At 41.4% G+C, this 19,001-nt stretch overlaps 1 protein-coding gene across 2 annotated transcripts; it reads left to right on the forward strand.

Moving 5' to 3' along the window:
- Nucleotides 1-1,393: 1,393 nt before the first annotated feature.
- Nucleotides 1,394-17,764, forward strand: LOC308285641 (cullin-3). 2 transcript variants are annotated; one of them, XM_080726472.1, is made up of 16 exons: nucleotides 1,394-1,761; nucleotides 4,013-4,210; nucleotides 5,069-5,182; nucleotides 6,353-6,513; nucleotides 6,991-7,105; nucleotides 7,211-7,439; nucleotides 8,196-8,341; nucleotides 8,796-8,972; nucleotides 10,956-11,126; nucleotides 13,167-13,274; nucleotides 13,680-13,804; nucleotides 13,907-14,003; nucleotides 15,071-15,205; nucleotides 15,295-15,481; nucleotides 16,419-16,564; nucleotides 17,090-17,764. In XM_080726472.1, exons 1-16 carry the CDS (start codon nucleotides 1,702-1,704, stop codon nucleotides 17,219-17,221), a joined length of 2,301 nt encoding a protein of 766 aa, XP_080582598.1. In that variant the 5' UTR covers nucleotides 1,394-1,701; the 3' UTR covers nucleotides 17,222-17,764. The 2 variants fall into 2 exon arrangements, with proteins under 2 accessions (XP_080582598.1, XP_080582599.1); XM_080726473.1 differs by lacking the exons at nucleotides 16,419-16,564; nucleotides 17,090-17,764 and having other exon boundaries at nucleotides 15,040-15,205; nucleotides 15,295-15,433.
- The last annotated feature ends 1,237 nt before the right edge of the window (nucleotides 17,765-19,001 follow it).

The following is a 19,001-nucleotide window of genomic DNA, read 5'->3' on the forward strand; positions in this document are numbered from 1 at the left end:
GGAGTTGGAGAACATGGGGCTGAAGAGGAGAGCTGGGCCTCATTTTCATAGGATTGCAACAGTTCCTATCTTTGCAGCAGAATATAGAAGTAGGCCCATTATGGAATATTATATTTGCTCGTCGTTGACACAGCACCGGCATCTAGCCTAATTCACTCTTTCTCTTGGCTTATTTCATTTTTAGAGAGCATTGTCATGACGGTGAGGAGATATTCGGTCTTCCAGCCTTTGGTCTGTCATCAGTGGGATCTTCAAATGACTAACACTAAGAATGAAAGGTGGAACATGCAGAGAATCCATTACGATATCCAGACAACTGGACTGGAGGACAGAGAAGATGAGGAGGGGCATGATGATCAACTTTTCTGAAACTGACACGATGGACAACAAGAAAATCACCGCCTAGTGTAGTAGGCTGTTGGGTTGGCCAATTGGCATTTAAGTTACCTTGGTTAATATATTAGGCTATCATATTAGGCCTAGCATATTAACAAGATCTGCTTGGACATTTTAAATATATGATTCAATAAATAATGCGTTTCCGTCGTTGCTAATAATGCATATTAGTCAATATCTGGTCAATTCATGTATTGTCATGTATTACAGCACATCAGGAAATTCAGGCTGCATAGGCCCTCAATCCTACTTTGCATCTCTGTATCTGTCAGTTCTTGTCCCTTTTATGCCCATATATGGAGATCCATGATCTCAAGCCACTTTTTGTGCTCATATATGGACATTGGAGCTGACAGATTTGTTTGCTGATGCCATGATCAGCATGATCTAGTATGAGAGTGACAACACTAGTGTTGACTCCCATTGTAAGAATGGAATGTGGAAATTGCCATTGTATCTCAATGGGATATTTTTGTATTTGTTGCATTCCTAAGACAACATTTTTATTACAATAAATGTACCACCATTTTTCATTACCCCATTTATTCCGGATTTGGGGCCCCCACCGGAATCAATGGGGGTAATGGAAACACATTTTAATATAGGATACTATATTTGAACACACACACACGCACGCACACACACACACACACACACACACACACACACACACACACACACACACACACACACACACACACACACACACACACACACACACACACACACACACACACACACACACAGGTGACAGGCCTAATATATTACACACAATGTTTTGTTTCAATGTTACTCAAGGCCCGTTGCTGTAAATGATCACATAATATATAATATCAATAAATCACTATAATAATTGGGGATGACTGAGCTGTCATTATTATATCTACCTGTAGAACGCACCTGTCTGTCAGTCTCTTTGCCAAGTTGAGTTTCTTCTATCCATCTATCTCGCGAGAGTTTTCGCCACTCGGCGTTGCTTGCTGCAGTGGGAAGGTTGTTGTCCGCCATCACTGTGAACTAGCTAACGTTAGTTAGCCAAAAACACACTCACACAGAGGAGGAGGTGTAGACTGACTGACAACAACAAGAAGGAGAAGAACGAACAAACACAACACAACAAACACACAACCGGACATTCATTTTTACGGAGGGGGGGAAAAGTCTCTCCCTGCCCCGCCACCGTACAGTCCGTTTGTTATAAACCGACACAGGAGGAGCAGCGTGTCTTTTTCCATGTAGTTTCTTTCATGTTGACGTAGAAACAAAAACGAACGGTTCGGTTCATTAAAAAAAACAAACTCAATCATGTCCAATCTGAAAGGCGGCACCAAGAAGGACACCAAGATGAGGATACGAGCCTTCCCTGTGAGTGTTCACCTTAACCTAGCTATGAGGAGGAGGAGGGCCGAGAACCAAGTTTAGTATGCGTCAAAAAACGGCAAGACAAGTTGTTTGCACACAGAAATGGGAAAAGAACGGGGTTCGTTCGTCGCCACGGAAATCAAGCTAGCAAGTTTAAGCTAATTGAAAAGCCTGATTCATACATAAGACGGTGCGGGGAGGGCAGATCTACAAGCTCACAGCAAGTCTTGGACGCGCCGCGTTGTGAGCTTGTAGATCTGCGTTTCCCCACCTCCATGGGAGCATTAAGTTGGTCAAATAAAACACAGCAGTAGCAGCAGCCAGCAGGGCCCTCTCGCTGTCTGCTCAGTGTCAAGTCAACACAACTAATGTTTAACTAATGAACTACTTTCGTTTTAACCTCGCGCGGACTTAAACAACACGGGCTTAGTGATATATAATATAATATATACACGACAAAATCTGACATAGCTCTGTTTACACAATGCTGTACACCCTGCAACTGTATATTATGTTCCCCATTTTTCAACTGTTTTTATTCTATTTTGACACCTGCTTTTGCAATGCAAACGTATGTTTTCCATGCCACTAAACTAAAGCTCTTGAGTTGAATTGACGATGTCCCTGGGGTTTACAGAAAATGTCCTCGTCATCTGGCGTTAGTTTTAGCTAAAATAGCGATTTGCCAAGGAAGGAAACGTCTTTTACTACTGATGAGAGGCTAGCTAGTGGCTGCTAGCAAGACTAGCGGGCCTCGCTAGCTTTAGCTGAGTTGCTCTTGCACACAGTCTGCAAAATCACGCTGGTTAACGGTCGCAGTTGCCGGTTCAGCTTGTTTGGGCCCATGATCCACCCACAGACAGACAGACAGCTACAGTTGACGTTGACAGAGCAGTTTTTCTCAAACTTTAAAATGTCAAGGTCTCCCCTTAATTCGGGCAGGGTACAAATGACTTGTTATGTCAATGTAGACCCCCCTAAAGGAACCCACAGAGTCCCTGGAATCCACTTTGAGAACCACTGGACATAGAGCTTTCCATTTACACCACTATGCTTGTGTTACTGTTACATGTTTAGTGTTTACGTTACACAACGTTAAATGACACATTTTCACTTGCTTGGGAAATTTGATAGTAGCCAACTTGGCCTCGGACTCATGGTAGACTTATTCTGCCAGTCCATACATGAAAGTTGCCAGGTTCAGTTGTAGGATCTGCAGACATGGTGTGCACAGCACTGCATACTGCAGCTGTTGACAGCATCCATTACCATGGAAAACAAGGAAGGACTATTAGTTGTGGGGTGTTGTTTCCAACTGTGTTGTGTGAGGCAACAATCTTATAAGTTGTTGTATAGTGACCTGGTTATGGTATGTCTGTGACTGTCTGAAACATAATGAAGGTTTATGATATGACACACGTTTTGTGATTGTGAGATTGTCGTGCCGCCCTCTTCCCCTATACTATGTTTTCACTCGTATCTTAACGTGTCAGTCAGCGCAGAAGTGAAGTCATAACATGCCCCTTTCCTTGTTATCAGGCGTTGTGAACAAACCCTTTGATCCACACACATACAGTAACTGAAAAGGGACTGGAGCCCCCCAGAAAGAAACTGTTTGACATCTTCAGTATACTATTGCACATGCACAAGTTGTGCTTAATTCAAGAGTTACATGGAATAATATTACTGTATATTGACTGTGGAAGTTGTATCATAAGAAAAACCCCATGGACCCCATGATCTGTCGTCCAAATGCATGATTCTCAGTTTCTCGCTGGCATTACTCTACTTCAGGGGTCTTCAACGTTTTCAGGCCAAGGACCCCTTAGTTGAGAGAGAGATGAAGCAGGGGCCCCCACAGCCTTTTCAATAGATTCCATATAGTTTCATTGTTTGACAGCACAACCGTCAATTTGTGTTTTCAGATATTTAACCACTTGAACCGTCAATATTTGACCTTTCACTCTGTACTTTGTCTGCTCTTTTTCCCCACTACACCAAAGCTCTTTGCCAAAAATAGCCAATCTACAAGCTCACAACGGCTCACAACGGCGTTGTGAGCTTGTAGATCTGCTATTTTTGGCTAAAGTTCTCATAACATGGACACTAGTATCAATATATAAAGAAGAAAACAACTTTCTATCACTCTAAGATTTGGAGGACCCCCTGGCCCTGTAGTAACTCTGAGGACCCCCTGTTGAAGACCCTTGCTCTACTTTATCACCTTTTTGTTTCATCTTTCTGCGTCTATCAGATGACGATGGACGAGAAGTACGTCAACAACATCTGGGACCTTCTGAAGAATGCCATCCAGGAGATCCAGAGGAAGAACAACAGTGGTTTGAGCTTTGAGGAGCTGTACAGGAACGCCTACACAATGGTTCTGCACAAGCACGGAGAGAAGCTCTACACAGGCCTGCGGGAGGTCGTCACCGAGCATCTCATCAATAAAGTAAAGCACCACAATATCTCCTACTCACACATCCTTGTTGACAAATGGTGCTTAAAAAACGGAAGTAGATTCTGTCAGTGATCATTAGTTTTATTTATTTTTTTAAATAGTCTCCTGTCTTAAATTGATTAAAAAAAAGAGAGATTTCATCAGACATTTCCAAATAAAATGGCAAACAACAAAAGCCACACAATTGTATTTGTACAATGTCTTCAACTCATTCTTTGGGGGAAGAAATCTACAGTCAATTTAAATACTAGTCCTATAATCGAAAGATCAATGAGGCACTAAGCTAAGAGTCCTGTTGCTATCTTTTGATTACAAAGCACAATGGTTGACAGAATGCACACAGCAACTACTCAAATGAACGTTGGCAAAATAAGTCATGTGGACGGAGTGATTCCTTACAAAGAAAATGGAACTTTACAGAAGGTAAAGGGTGTTTCCCTCAAGCATTAAGCAGCAAATGTTATGTGTTACTATGGTATTCAGTAGGGATGCCCGATATTGACATTTAGGCCGATGTCTGATTACCGATTATTTGCATGTTCAAATCGACTGATACCGATTTTCCAATAGAAGTTTCCAGTAGGGTTTACCGCACACTGTTATACAGTGCGTGATTCTGGTTGCAGATGCAGAATTTTAATAAACAGTGTATTCTCATTACCTGAATCTTATCCTGAATCCTATCAATATGTTTTGATATCCTATTGAATGCCATGTGAAAGTCTTGCATAACATTTCCTAGTGTATTCTGTGAGAGCTCGCTTTCAACGGTGCTGGAAAATCTGCTGTGCCCGCCTACATGAAACGCACCTCAACACATTTCTGAGGCTCTCTTGTCTATCATTACAGGTACGGGAAGATGTGTTAAACTCTCTGAACAATAACTTTCTGCAAACACTGAATCAAGCCTGGAATGACCATCAGACTGCCATGGTCATGATCAGAGACATCCTCATGTACATGGTAGGTGTTATACTGGGCCCTTGTCATAGTCATTTAACAATTAGTTATGGGGTGTTCACATAGAAGGTCCTCTGTTTTACACGGGCGGTGCCTCGGCTCTTACATAATAAGAGATGACCTGAAAAATAAGATAAATTCTCCTCTGGCTTCTGTCCATCTTGAGGAGGATTCTTGTCCTCTAGCCCTGGCAAGAAAAATTGTGAAGGAATGTCCAGCACTGCCCCCCTTCCCCCCCACCTACCTACATCCCAGGTTGGACCTGGACTTTAAGACATGATTTTTTAGTTTTGTCAGCTAAACAAAGAGTCTCTGTTGCTTTATTTATTACTTGTTTCCCTTGAGCAACTGGCAAGACTGTTGATTTAGTGTAGCAAGCAAAAAGGCTGAAGTGTTAGTGAGAGTGAAAGTGAATGAGAGCCCATGAAAGTACGTGGAAGCATGGTCCAAACAATGACAAAGCCTGCTACTGAAATGCAGCGCTATCTCAGGGGGTTCTATTGTTCGTTCCACTCTCCCTCCTGGCTTCCTCCGTCTTTTTCTTTCCCTCCTTTATCCCCCCTCCCCTGCAATCAGCCATGTATTTTTGTTGAACTGCTGCAGTGCTCAGGTCAGCTTCACTTGTGCAATGATAGCAACTTGCTTGCTCTGGCCTGCTGAACTCTGGAGGACAAATGGATAATCACCTGCTCCTGCGCCATTGTCAGCCAGGCAAATTCTTGGATTTATTGTACTCTGTGAATAAAGTCTTTCAGATCACAGGAGTGTGGCTGTGCTCCAGTGGCCAGTGTACAATGTAGTTGTAATGCAGTATCCCTTGAACTCTATGCTGGGTTTGTTTTCTTTGAAAAGTGTGAGCTCCTTGGAAGCAATATGGTCAGCAACTCTTGCACAACACAGTTGGGAGTGTGCGGTGGATCTCATTTATCAGCCAGTTATGTTTTGAGCCATTTGATGTATTCACTGTGGCCAAATGCTTTACAACTGTAAAATTGGACTGCACACAGTTTTCAAAAACATTCCTTGAGTAAATCACTGGAAGATTTGTTTACTTTTCTTACCGAGTATTATATGTAAAAGGTGAGCTTGACTTTTGCCACTATATATTATTATTTTGTACTCTCTGATGTCATTCCTAACTAACTTTTTTTATATTTTATTTTTTTATCGCAGGACCGAGTGTATGTTCAGCAGAATAATGTGGAGAATGTGTACAACCTGGGCCTTATCATCTTCAGGGACCAGGTGGTGCGCTATGGCTGTATTCGGGACCACCTCAGACAGACCTTGCTAGACATGATTGCACGGGAGAGGAAGGGAGAGGTGGTAGACAGGTAAGGAGATAGGACTGCTCACTACTGCTAACTCATTGAATGTTTTGTCCCCTACTGTTTGTTTTTCTGTTTCTTTCATCTTGCATAAGGTTCTCAAACCTTTTCATGTCGAGGACTTCCAAATTGACACTTAGCCCGCAGACCCCCATTTGAAAAGATATGCCAGAGACCCACATAATATCGGGCTTTTATGACTCTAACAGTAATGGCATTTCTATCTCTGGGACCCTAATTTATAGTGTAAAATCAATGTTAGTTTAACTCTGAGAGTGTACAAATCAAACCAAACCTTTGGTTCCATTTGTACAATCTCTGAGTACAGTAAAGACCCATAAGTGTCCATTTGGTTCCTAACTATCATTTTGCTGGGGACCCCCTGGAACTCCCTCAAGGACCCCTTTGAGAACCAATGCCCTACTGTTTGTTCTCTTCTTTTCCTCATCTTACATGAACAATACCACCATGTGACACTTGCAGGGGAGCGATTAGGAATGCCTGTCAGATGCTGATGATTCTTGGCCTGGAAGGCAGATCTGTGTATGAAGAAGACTTTGAGGGACCCTTCCTAGATATGTCTGCTGAATTCTTCCAGGTGGGGTTGGCCATATTTTGGCAAATTGTGTGTTTTGTTCTGTCATTTTGGGACCAGTGAAAGTCCTTGGTGCTTATAACAACCTCCCAACATCCTCTCCGACAGATGGAGAGCCAAAAGTTCCTAGCCGAAAACAGTGCCAGCGTTTACATCAAGAAGGTGGAGGCCAGGATCAACGAGGAGATCGAGCGGGTCATGCACTGCTTGGACAAGACCACAGAGGAGCCCATCGTCAAGGTGGTGGAGCGGGAGCTCATCTCCAAACACATGAAGACCATTGTGGAAATGGAGAACTCTGGCCTGGTTCACATGCTCAAAAACGGCAAGACCGAAGGTGAGGAACTTTGTTTTTTCTCTGCCTCTTCTTCCCCCTCTACACCAAACCTCTTTGCCGAAAATAGACGATCTACAAGCTCACAACTGCGAGGCGTTGTAGATCTGCTATTTTTGGCTAAAGTTCTCAGAATATGGATGCTAGGGTTCAAGTTGGTTAATGTAAAAAAAAGGTTTCTATCACACAAAGATATGGAGGACCCCCTGTAGTAACTCTGATGACCCCCTAGGGGTCCCGGACCCCCAGTTGAAGACCCTTGTTTTACGTCATTTTGAAACGATACCTTTTGGATAGTTGGCATGTGGCGGCAAGAAAAGGTCATTCTCGGGTTAAAGTTCTCAGTCCTGGGGACTGATTTCAGTCTTGAGGATTCCATAGGAGCTATTTCTGAGATCAGTGCAGATCGGCAAAAAAAAAAGTAACGCTAGTCAAGTGATCTCAAAACTAAAAAGCAGTTATAATTTCAAGATATGAGTATTTGAATTGGCCAGACTAACAATAGAATACAACAGAACTTCAGAAGATACTTCTATAAAATGAAGCATGGATTGGCACACACACATTCAGTGAAGGCAGTTCAGAACTTCAGGAAAACACCCCAAATATTGTTGTGCGCTGCACGCACCATGTTTCTAAAATCACATATTGGGAGACATGGTCTGAAAATAAATTTCAGTCATGGGATTCTTTTTTACTTTAACCCCTGCATTCTACTACTCTTGGTCAGTCTTTCACCAATACACTACCTTCCTGCAGACCTGGGCTGCATGTACAAGCTGTTCAGTCGTGTGCCAAACGGCCTGAAGACCATGTGTGAGTGCATGAGCTCCTACCTGAGGGAGCAGGGCAAAGCTCTGGTGTCTGAGGAAGGAGAGGGCAAGAACCCAGTCGACTACATTCAGGTAAAGTAGGCCTTCATTTGTCGAGATCCTGAAGTGGATCTTTTGTTTCATGTGTGTTCATGTCTCAATGGAATAATAATGCATTGTGATGTGAATAGCCCTGCTTACTGTAGGTCACGTTTTTCTTTATTTAAATTTTTATTACCAACTCTGCATAAATCGGTCCTCATTGAATGCTTATTGTTATAATTTCTGTCTACACGAGCAGTGGGTGAAAAACTCAAAAGATGCTCCAGCCGGCCCGATAGACATAATCAATGAAATTTCAAGCGAGTGGATAGGATACTGCAACCTTTCTATTCCTGGAATGTTAGCATGCTTTTAGAGTAAATACAGTAGTAGCCATGATTGTTGCATCAATTTAAAAAGTCTTATTAATCTATGATCGACATACCGTATGTTTACCTTATTATAACAAACCATTTATTAAAACATAATTGGACTTTTTTCACAGGGCCTGCTGGACCTAAAGACGAGGTTTGACCGTTTCCTGCTGGAATCCTTCAGCAACGACAGACTCTTCAAGCAAACCATTGCTGGGGACTTTGAATATTTCCTGAACCTGAACTCCCGGTCACCAGAATACCTCTCCCTCTTCATTGATGATAAGCTCAAGAAGGGGGTCAAAGGGGTATGTTTAAATGCATTTGCTACGGTCTTAAATCTTGAGCTATATAGAACACCCTGTCAGTCTGTCCGTCCGTCTGTTACCAGCTAATCTCCGGTGCCGTTGGCCCAGTCACTGCCAAACTACGCACACACTCCCTGGATGCCAATGCAGAACCTCTGCGTCTGCTCCACATTTTTCACATGGGCCTGTTCTAACGCCACCATGAGGCCAATTTTTGCTCAACATATTTTTGGACAGTACTCCTACAGATTTTGTCCAAAAATCACAAAAATCGGTAGAGAGTATCTCTACAGTCATGTGATCGACATGATCGACATGATTTTTTAAACTGGATAAATAAGTGGAGAGATTGAAAAATATCCGATTCACTGGATCCGTGTAGACAGGGAACCCGGATATCTCTGAAGACTTTACTGTGTGTGTGCTTGTTAGACCTAGATATCGTTGTCGTGTGGACCTAGATATTTTTCTATGTGGATATCTGAAAAAACGGGATATATGGAATATCCAGCTCCGTGTGGACCTAGATATTTTTCTATGTGGATATCTGTAACACCGGGATATATGAAATATCCAGCTCCGTGTAGCCATGGCCTTAGTATGAGAACTCCCTAGATGTCAAGGAAAAACCTTTCCCTTGCCTTTTATAGTGCCACCAGGAGGCCACCTTATGTAAAACACATTCTTTGATATTACTCCTACAGATTTTATCCAAAAATCACACAAATCAGTACACAGTATCTCTATAGTGATGTGATCCAGACAGATTCGTCAGATATTTCATATTCTATCCTAATTGGCTAACATTGGCTTCCAAGCTTTGCAGGATTGGCCCAGATTGTTTCTTAACAAAATGCCTCAAATCATGAAGGCAGGGTGCGATTTCCGTGAAATGTTGCATGCACATTACCACTAGGTCAAGGAACAAATGCCACCATTTTCACATTGGCCTGTTTAGCCCCACCTGCCGGTCGACTTTTGCAAAACACATTTTTTGGAACAAAATCATGCATGCAGCGTCCGGTTGCTGTGAAAGGCCGAAGAAGCTAACCCTTAGATGGAGGGTAGAGAAGCAGAGTGTAGAAGAGGGTTAACTTCGACACAGAAAATCGACATGATTTTTTAAACTGGATAAATAAGTGGAGAGATTGAAAAATATCCGATTCACTGGATCCGTGTAGACAGGGAACCCGGATATCTCTGAAGACTTTACTGTGTGTGTGCTTGTTAGACCTAGATATCGTTGTCGTGTGGACCTAGATATTTTTCTATGTGGATATCTGAAAAAACGGGATATATGGAATATCCAGCTCCGTGTGGACCTAGATATTTTTCTATGTGGATATCTGTAACACCGGGATATATGAAATATCCAGCTCCGTGTAGCCATGGCCTTAGTATGAGAACTCCCTAGATGTCAAGGAAAAACCTTTCCCTTGCCTTTTATAGTGCCACCAGGAGGCCACCTTATGTAAAACACATTCTTTGATATTACTCCTACAGATTTTATCCAAAAATCACACAAATCAGTACACAGTATCTCTATAGTGATGTGATCCAGACAGATTCGTCAGATATTTCATATTCTATCCTAATTGGCTAACATTGGCTTCCAAGCTTTGCAGGATTGGCCCAGATTGTTTCTTAACAAAATGCCTCAAATCATGAAGGCAGGGTGCGATTTCCGTGAAATGTTGCATGCACATTACCACTAGGTCAAGGAACAAATGCCACCATTTTCACATTGGCCTGTTTAGCCCCACCTGCCGGTCGACTTTTGCAAAACACATTTTTTGGAACAAAATCATGCATGCAGCGTCCGGTTGCCGTGAAAGGCCGAAGAAGCTAACCCTTAGATGGAGGGTAGAGAAGCAGAGTGTAGAAGAGGGTTAACTTCGACACAGAAAAACCTATCTGAACGGAAATGTAACGGTGCTTTGCTCATTGTTTTTGTGTCTCTGTCCTCTCTTGCAATATGTCCAGTTGACAGAACAAGAGGTAGAGTCTATCCTGGACAAGGCCATGGTGTTGTTCAGGTTCATGCAGGAGAAGGACGTGTTTGAGCGGTACTACAAACAACACTTGGCCCGCAGGCTGCTCACCAACAAGAGTGTCTCCGACGACTCTGAGAAGAACATGATCTCCAAGCTCAAGGTATGAGGCAGAAGGCTTTTTGTGAGTCCCATCACGCACTCTCCCCGTTAACTCAGTGTGTCACCTTTGTTTTCCCTTTCACGGTAGCAGCAGAAATGTTTTGCACGTTTTGGGTTGTAAGGAAAAACATGCTAGTTGAATTATAAAATGGGCATAAAAACCTGATTGGTTGATTGGTGTGTTATAATCATAGACCATGATTATAAAGACAGATGTCTTTCTACAGTTCTGAACAGTTCACTCCACGCCCAAGTTAGGCTGCAAAATGTAGGTATTTTTCCTCACAATTTAGTTCCATTCTATATAGCATTCAGATATTGTGGAGTAGTTGTCTGGCTTAGCACAGTGACAAACATGACCCTCCCTGCCTGGCTTCCCTTCCTGGACACGTGTAATTGTGTTAATATAGACGTTCAGCTTAGCCAGATGCATCACGGTGGATTTTAACCCCTAGACTTTGTGGTGGTGGACAGGTATTTTACCCCTGCAGCATTCAGGCGCTCAAAAAGTGGCCAAAAACAAATGACAACACTTAAAGTGAACTTAGACTTATGGAGGTCTGGATACTAATCTTCATATTGCATTGAAGGTGCGAGTCAATACGTTTTGTGAGGTTTATATGATAGTATCAGAAATTGCAAAGGACAACATGCAGAGCTGTCCAAGATCACAAGATGAGATTGACTAACTTGAATAAAGAATCTAAACATAAATGTTGGCATAGCAAATGCTTTGCGATGTGTCTCTTTGGTGACCATTTTATAAAGGCAATAACTCATGACAGTACGGTATATTCAGGGTTCCCACGGTCATGAAATTCCTGGAAATATTTTGAAATTAGAAAAATAGTTTTCCAGTACTGGAAAAGTTTTGGAATTGATCAAGGGTCCTGGAAGGTCCTGGAAAAAATAACTATGCATTGTCTTTTGTTATTGATTTTGTTAATACAGATTGAAATGACAAATTAAACATTGGCCAAATTGTCAAATATTAGAGGCAGAAATTTTGAAAATAGCAGATCTACATGCTCACAACGCCTCGCAACGCGAGGCGTTGTGAGCATGTAGATCGTCTATTTTCACAATAAAACAGTGTTATACAAAATTCCTCAACTCTCTTCAAATATGAATATTTCGGGCGTCACGGTCTGAAAAGGTTGAGAACCACTGGCATACACTACCTGTCTTTGGGCATTGCGCATAGGAGTAAGCGACTCGTTATTGAGCTGAATTATTTTAATATAGTCCTGGAAATCGGGTTAAATATTCTGGAAAGGTTTTGGAAAAGTTTTGGAAATTAATTGGTAAAGATGTGTGGGAACCCTGTATATTGTGATTATTACAGATAATGGGCAACGTTCAGCCCAATAGGCCTGTGCAAAAAAATCGATTCACTATATTATCGTGATGTTAATGCTGGCGATTCAATTAATCGATTTTCAAAGTTCAGAATCGATTTTCCCGATTTTATTTATTTATTAAAATTATTATTATATATTTTTTTTAAGGCGAAATTAACCTGATGGTGAAATAACCACTTTCAGTCAGAGTAAGTACAGGTCCTAAGGGAACAGTTTTAGGTCATGAGGATGTCATGTTATGGCTAAAGCACAGTGCTGTAGGCCTGCAGCACAGCGATTTCTTTTTTTTTTCTTCTTTTTTTTATGACTGTTTTGTTCTGTTTTCTGGCATCTTGACCAGGAACATGTTGTTGTAATGTTGTACCACTGGCACTTTGGCTGAAATAAATGTCAGAAAGATTGACTGACTTTATTTGGCTGCATTGATTTGAAGTATATGATTCAACTTTTAATGTTTTATATTGTTTAGAATTGTTTTAAAATGTTTCAATATAAAAAAGCTGTAATTTTTGGGGAAAAATCGCAATAATCGTGATTCGAATCGCAAATCGCAGGAAAACGCAATAATCGTGATATAATCGAATCGTCAGCCTATGAATCGAAATCGAATCGAATCGGGAAAAAGTGAATCGTCACAGGCCTACAGCCCATCATGTCTTCCCTCCTCTGTCCTCTTACAGACGGAGTGCGGCTGTCAGTTCACCTCTAAACTGGAAGGTATGTTCAGGGACATGAGCATCTCCAACACAACCATGGATGAATTCAGGCAACACTTACAGTCCACAGGGGTAAGACAGGCCGATGCCTTAAACACTTAACATTTTCCTTTATTCTTGAAAATGTAAATCTTTTGAACATTTCAGCGTACGATATGCCCAAAAGAGGAACGCAAAAGGTTGATAGTGGTTAACTGATGGAATACAACACACTTCCTGTAAATGTTCATGTAAACCAGTGTTGCGTTCAGGAAGTTGCTATTATGTGTCTTTGTGTTTTCGTACATAAATGCATGCGTATATGAATTGGAACCCTATACAAGGCTATACAATGAATTTGGATTATGAGCAAAAGAAACCGGATGTGTTGGTAATTATCTTAAGTCAGGTTGGAGGTATAATTACTGGTTAGTCAGGCTATGTATTGAATCAATAATGCTGGTGTTTTGACAGTAATTCTTCTTGTGTGCGGCTCAGGTATCTCTGGGTGGTGTTGATCTCACAGTCAGAGTCCTCACTACCGGCTACTGGCCCACGCAGTCGGCCACACCCAAATGCACCATCCCTCCCTCTCCCAGACATGCCTTTGAGGTCTTTAGAAGGTAGGCATTGTTGTTTTGGCTTAACAACTGAGCTCTATATATTCAGAGTCCCTTCCCATTTACGTACGTATATACTGCATATATTTTGTTTTTGTATTGCAGGTTTTACTTGGCCAAGCACAGCGGTAGACAGCTAACACTCCAGCACCACATGGGCTCAGCAGACCTCAACGCAACCTTCTATGGTGTTGTTAAAAAGGTGATTCCACATGTATTTTCGACGCATATCCACATTACTCTAGATTTTAACCACTTTAACCATTATGTTATGCTTTAGCTATTAAAAAATGGCACTGAGCTTGTAGATCTGCTATTTTAGAAAGATTGTGAAATTTGTGCAAGTCTTTGAATACCGTATTTTGATTTGATTCTATAAATGTCTTTTAAATCCTTCTTCTAAATCAGTGGTTCTCAAATGTCAAGCCGTCAAGGACCCCCCCAAATTACATGCATTTGGCTGCGGACCCCCATCTCAAAATATGTTGATCCAGGGACCCCAAGAAGCAAATATTTGAGTTACAAATGTCTTTAAAAAAGATATATTTAAAGATTGAAAAATAGCAGATCTACAAGCTTTGAGTGCCGTGATGTGAGCTTGTATATCTATTTTTTAATGGCTAAAGCATAAAATAATGGTTAAAGTGGTTACAATCCATAGTGACACAATTCCGGCTCTTAATGGGTTAAACCCACGTAGCAAAACTGCTTCACTGTTGACAGTCACACACACAGACTAAATGCCCGTTTATACAAAACTGTTTCCACGAGAAATCCACAAAATGAAATGTGAAATGTGAAAATGAAAAAAGAAAAAGCTCTTCCCAGAGTGAAAATCTTTGAAACGATCCTCGTTGCGTTTCCATCTAAACGGGCGAGTTACAGGGAAACCGCAAAACGTGTGATGTCATGGCTAACGCAGCCGACCGCAGCTGAAGGCTGTACGCTGCCATGGTGATTATGTAAACAAATGCTGTGACAGGAAGCAGATCGGACATGATGTCACACACTGCCAGATGGTGTCACTGCCACCTAGCGACATGGTGTGCACACTACATTGTTTCTTTCCCAGGTGCGTCATAGTATGAACACTGGAAAGAAAGTGACAACGCAACGGCGATGTCCCGTTCTCTCTACAGATCGTTGTTGTCTAAGCGTGGCCACATACAACATGTGATAATGCCTGGTCTGATATATAAAGATGGTGTTTAATCATGTGTGTGAGACTCATTTCTCAGTCTTGGGGTCTCGTCTTTACCGTGTTCCCAGGAGGACGGTTCGGAGGTGGGCGTTGGAGGGGCCCAGGTGACGGGCTCCAACACTCGCAAGCACATACTGCAGGTCTCCACCTTCCAGATGACCATCCTCATGCTCTTCAACAACAGAGAAAAGTCCACTTTTGAGGTCAGAACATAGAATGAGTGCTGCTCCGCTGTCAATCGTCCTCTCCCCTTTGAATGTTCGTCGTCGTTATTATTTTTTCCTGTCCACAGGAGATACAGCAGGAGACGGACATCCCAGAGAGGGAGCTGGTGCGGGCACTGCAGTCGCTGGCATGCGGGAAGCCCACTCAGAGAGTCCTCACCAAGGAGCCCAAGTCCAAGGAGATTGAGAATGGCCATGTGTTTACAGTCAATGATCAGTTTACATCCAAACTGCACCGAGTTAAAATACAAACAGGTAATTGTGTGCATGTGTGTGTCACGCCTGTAAACCTGTCTGTTTTTTTGGCAGAATTTCCCATTTTAAATACAAAATGTCATCCACATGAATCATGAAAGACTTTCTAAATTGGGCGGTGTCTTATCTTATCTGTTGCCTGTCTTGAGTGAGATTCCTCCTAGGGGAATCCCCCTACACCAGCAGTTTTCTGTCATTCAGCCAATTGGCACCAAGATGAACTCGACAAGCTTTGTCCTTTCTCTTTGTGGTCCAACTGTAGTATGTCTAGGTTTCCATGGGTTACCACTAATTAGCAAATCTTGAGGTTTGGGTGACCTTGTTTGCCTCAGAAGTGCGCCACTAACAGGCTGCTACAAGCAAGGTTTCAAAAATACATGTCAACTTCTCTGTTTTTAAAATCACACAAAAGCAGTGTTTTACATTAACTCCCTGTATATAATCTTAATAGACAAACACCACAGTGAGTAGAAATGGAACAGCATTTGGTCGTTCAAATCTTTAAAAATGTTTTAGTACAACTAGGGGCAAATTAAATATAAACAACCGATTATTTCAAAAGTGCAAATAGAAATTGACATTAAACTTAGGTTAAATGATGCTACTATAAATGTTGATATGAAATGCATTTGCTTTTCCCAATTTCTTTCTTGAATGTAGTATGAAATTAATCAACTGGACAACCACTTACCACACAGCCTATTTCTCACCTAAAATGTTCTGGTAACACAGACAGGAGGGTTACTTGTTAAAAGTTCATCCATGCGTGATCCCAACATTGGCACAACCCTTGAGTATGTATCTGTTTTACCCTGATATGGTTATCATGCCATGCCCTGGTGTGTTTAAAATGTCTTAAAGGAACGGTAGGCTGAACTGTCTTGTATCTTACAGTCTCTATATCAAAGCTAATCTTGTCTCTGTCCCCACCACACAGTTGCTGCTAAACAGGGGGAGTCGGACCCCGAAAGGAAAGAGACGCGCCAGAAAGTGGATGATGACAGGAAGCACGAAATCGAGGCGGCCATTGTCCGCATTATGAAGTCCAGGAAGAAGATGCAGCACAATGTCCTGGTGGCAGAGGTAGGAAGGGAGAAAGAGACACTCGTCATCTTATCAGTCCTCAAACGTTAAATAGTGTTATTTTAGTGTAGGTTACCAGTTGTACCGCAGTAATTGCCTCATCTTTGTTCAGATAGATCAGTTTTCAGTCATTTTGTGGCCTGGGTTTGTGGTTACTACCCCAATACTTGTGGCTTCTGTTTGAAGAATATCACTTACACCCCCTTTAACAAGTACATAATTCTTACTAAAGCTCTCGGTATGCGCTTATGTTTTTAGCTGCATGACTGCAGCTAAAAATAACTTAAATGTTGAATTTTTCATAACTTTCATTACGATCTATCACATTACATTGAAGGATTGCCTAGCAGTGGCAATTTCTTTTTCTTCTTTCCCCCCCACATTTAATACACTTGATTTAACCTCATCTTACACATATGCTGGATGTGACTGACTGGGCCTAGGCATGAATTAACACTGGCTTTATAAAGAAACATCAAGAGTTGGAAAATATGTAAATTGTTGCCATTATTTTTGTCTCCCCAGGTTACTCAACAGCTCCGGTCACGTTTCCTCCCCAGTCCTGTGGTCATCAAGAAACGTATAGAAGGACTAATAGAAAGAGAATACTTGGCGCGGACGCCTGAGGATCGTAAAGTCTACACTTACGTAGCGTAGAGGAACATCAGACAGGAGGAGACAGAGACTGGACGTGGCTGGGGGAAAGGGGGGACAATTGGGTTTTTCTTTTTTCCTTTTTTTTCTCCTCTTTGGACTGTTATTCGCATGGACTGGAAGTATTCTTTTAAAGATAAATGCTGGGAAATTAACTCCTCATCCCTTACACACAAACACGTGAAAACACAACCTCTCCTCAATAAAACCACATGCAGAAAAAGCAATGTCAACAAAGCGAAAAATCCACAGTGTTGCTAGATGATTTTAAAAACCAGGCCCACTCTTTTTTTTTTCTTCATTTTTTCTTTAGTTTTTTTCCCTGTGAGGTTTAAACATGGATCGGATCCAGCTTCAAGCTTTTCACTGTTTTACCCTTGTAGAGAGCGACCTTACAAAGAATCCCTCGGGAAGAAATGTGAATGCACCGCATTATTTTTGTTTTTCAATACTGTGTAAAAAAATGAGAAAATTAATTATTAAAAACAAAAAACGCGGCAAATGTGGATTGTTACAAAAAGGAAATTAAAAAAAATCTATATTGAATGTGGATGTTCTGCACTTAACCACCACCGATCATCGAGTCTTAACATCCTGGTCCCTTCTAACGCTGTAAAGCTTCATTTATAGTTTGTGGTATGACACAAAATAACAAACAAAACAACAAACGGATTGTGAACAATCTGTTTTTTTGGTGAGTGATGCAGTCAGTCTTGGTGTATTCAACTTTAAAAGACTTCTGAGGTCATGTTAAAGTACTGGGGCTATTGTGTGCACCCACAGTTTTATAAGTTGCTTGATTAGATGATTAGATATTTAGATGTTCATTAGATCAGACGCACCTCCTGTTTAAGCCCATTGAACAAAATTTAACTATGATAGAATCGTTGAAAACACGTTCCTGGTTCTGGTGACTGATCTAGTCCTAATAGTGTGAAATATGTGAAAACCTTAAATGAATGAAAAAAAAAAAAACGAAAAAAAACATGACCCTCTCACACATTAGAACGACAATATCAGTTACCAGTACTAGGGATGTGTTTTAAATGAGTCTACTTTGAAGTTCAATGGACTTGTTTAGGAGGTTGGGGACATAAAATACAAAATGTCTAAATATTGAATCGAGCGACTGTCGGGTGCAAACAAAAGTGACCAAATGACCCCAGGAGTGTTTTATACTGAAATACCCCTCAACCCATTTAGACCTGGAACACCAATGTATACAGTTAAAGCAACATTCTTTTTTTTTTATGTATTTGAATAAATATTTAAGATTTTCCAGAAAACTTAAGTCAGGATTTAGAAGGCGCTTTTAGAATCGGCCTCGGATCTAAATGGGTTAAGAGACAAGTGATATGTCCCTTGTTCATGCAATTATGATTACCATTACAACCACACAATAGAGCAGACTGTGTAGTGTGACGTCCAATCGCTGTATACAAATCACCGGTGTTCACTTATGCACCCAATTTAGTTACCAAGGTACTGTGTCTGATGTAAGCTGGTGCGTCAGTGCTGCTGTCTCCCACACAGTCATCCTTTCTAACATTAACATTTGTTTTGCTTCTGCGGGCCATGACTCGGAAATCAACTTTTAAAACATTCTGGAGGGATGATGCAAATGTATTTATCAGTATGTTGAGAAGCAGTAGTATGACGGGCAACACTGAATAGTACACAAAACAGTCCAGTTGACGAGGCTGGTGACAAAAGGTATTTATGCTTATATATAGGATGCACATCTACACTCAAAGTTGAGCTATACACTGTTAAGGAATTGCAG

The sequence above is a fragment of the Nannobrachium achirus genome, assembly GCF_963921795.1.
Source record: "Nannobrachium achirus genome assembly, chromosome: 5".
Classification (NCBI taxonomy): domain Eukaryota; kingdom Metazoa; phylum Chordata; class Actinopteri; order Myctophiformes; family Myctophidae; genus Nannobrachium; species Nannobrachium achirus.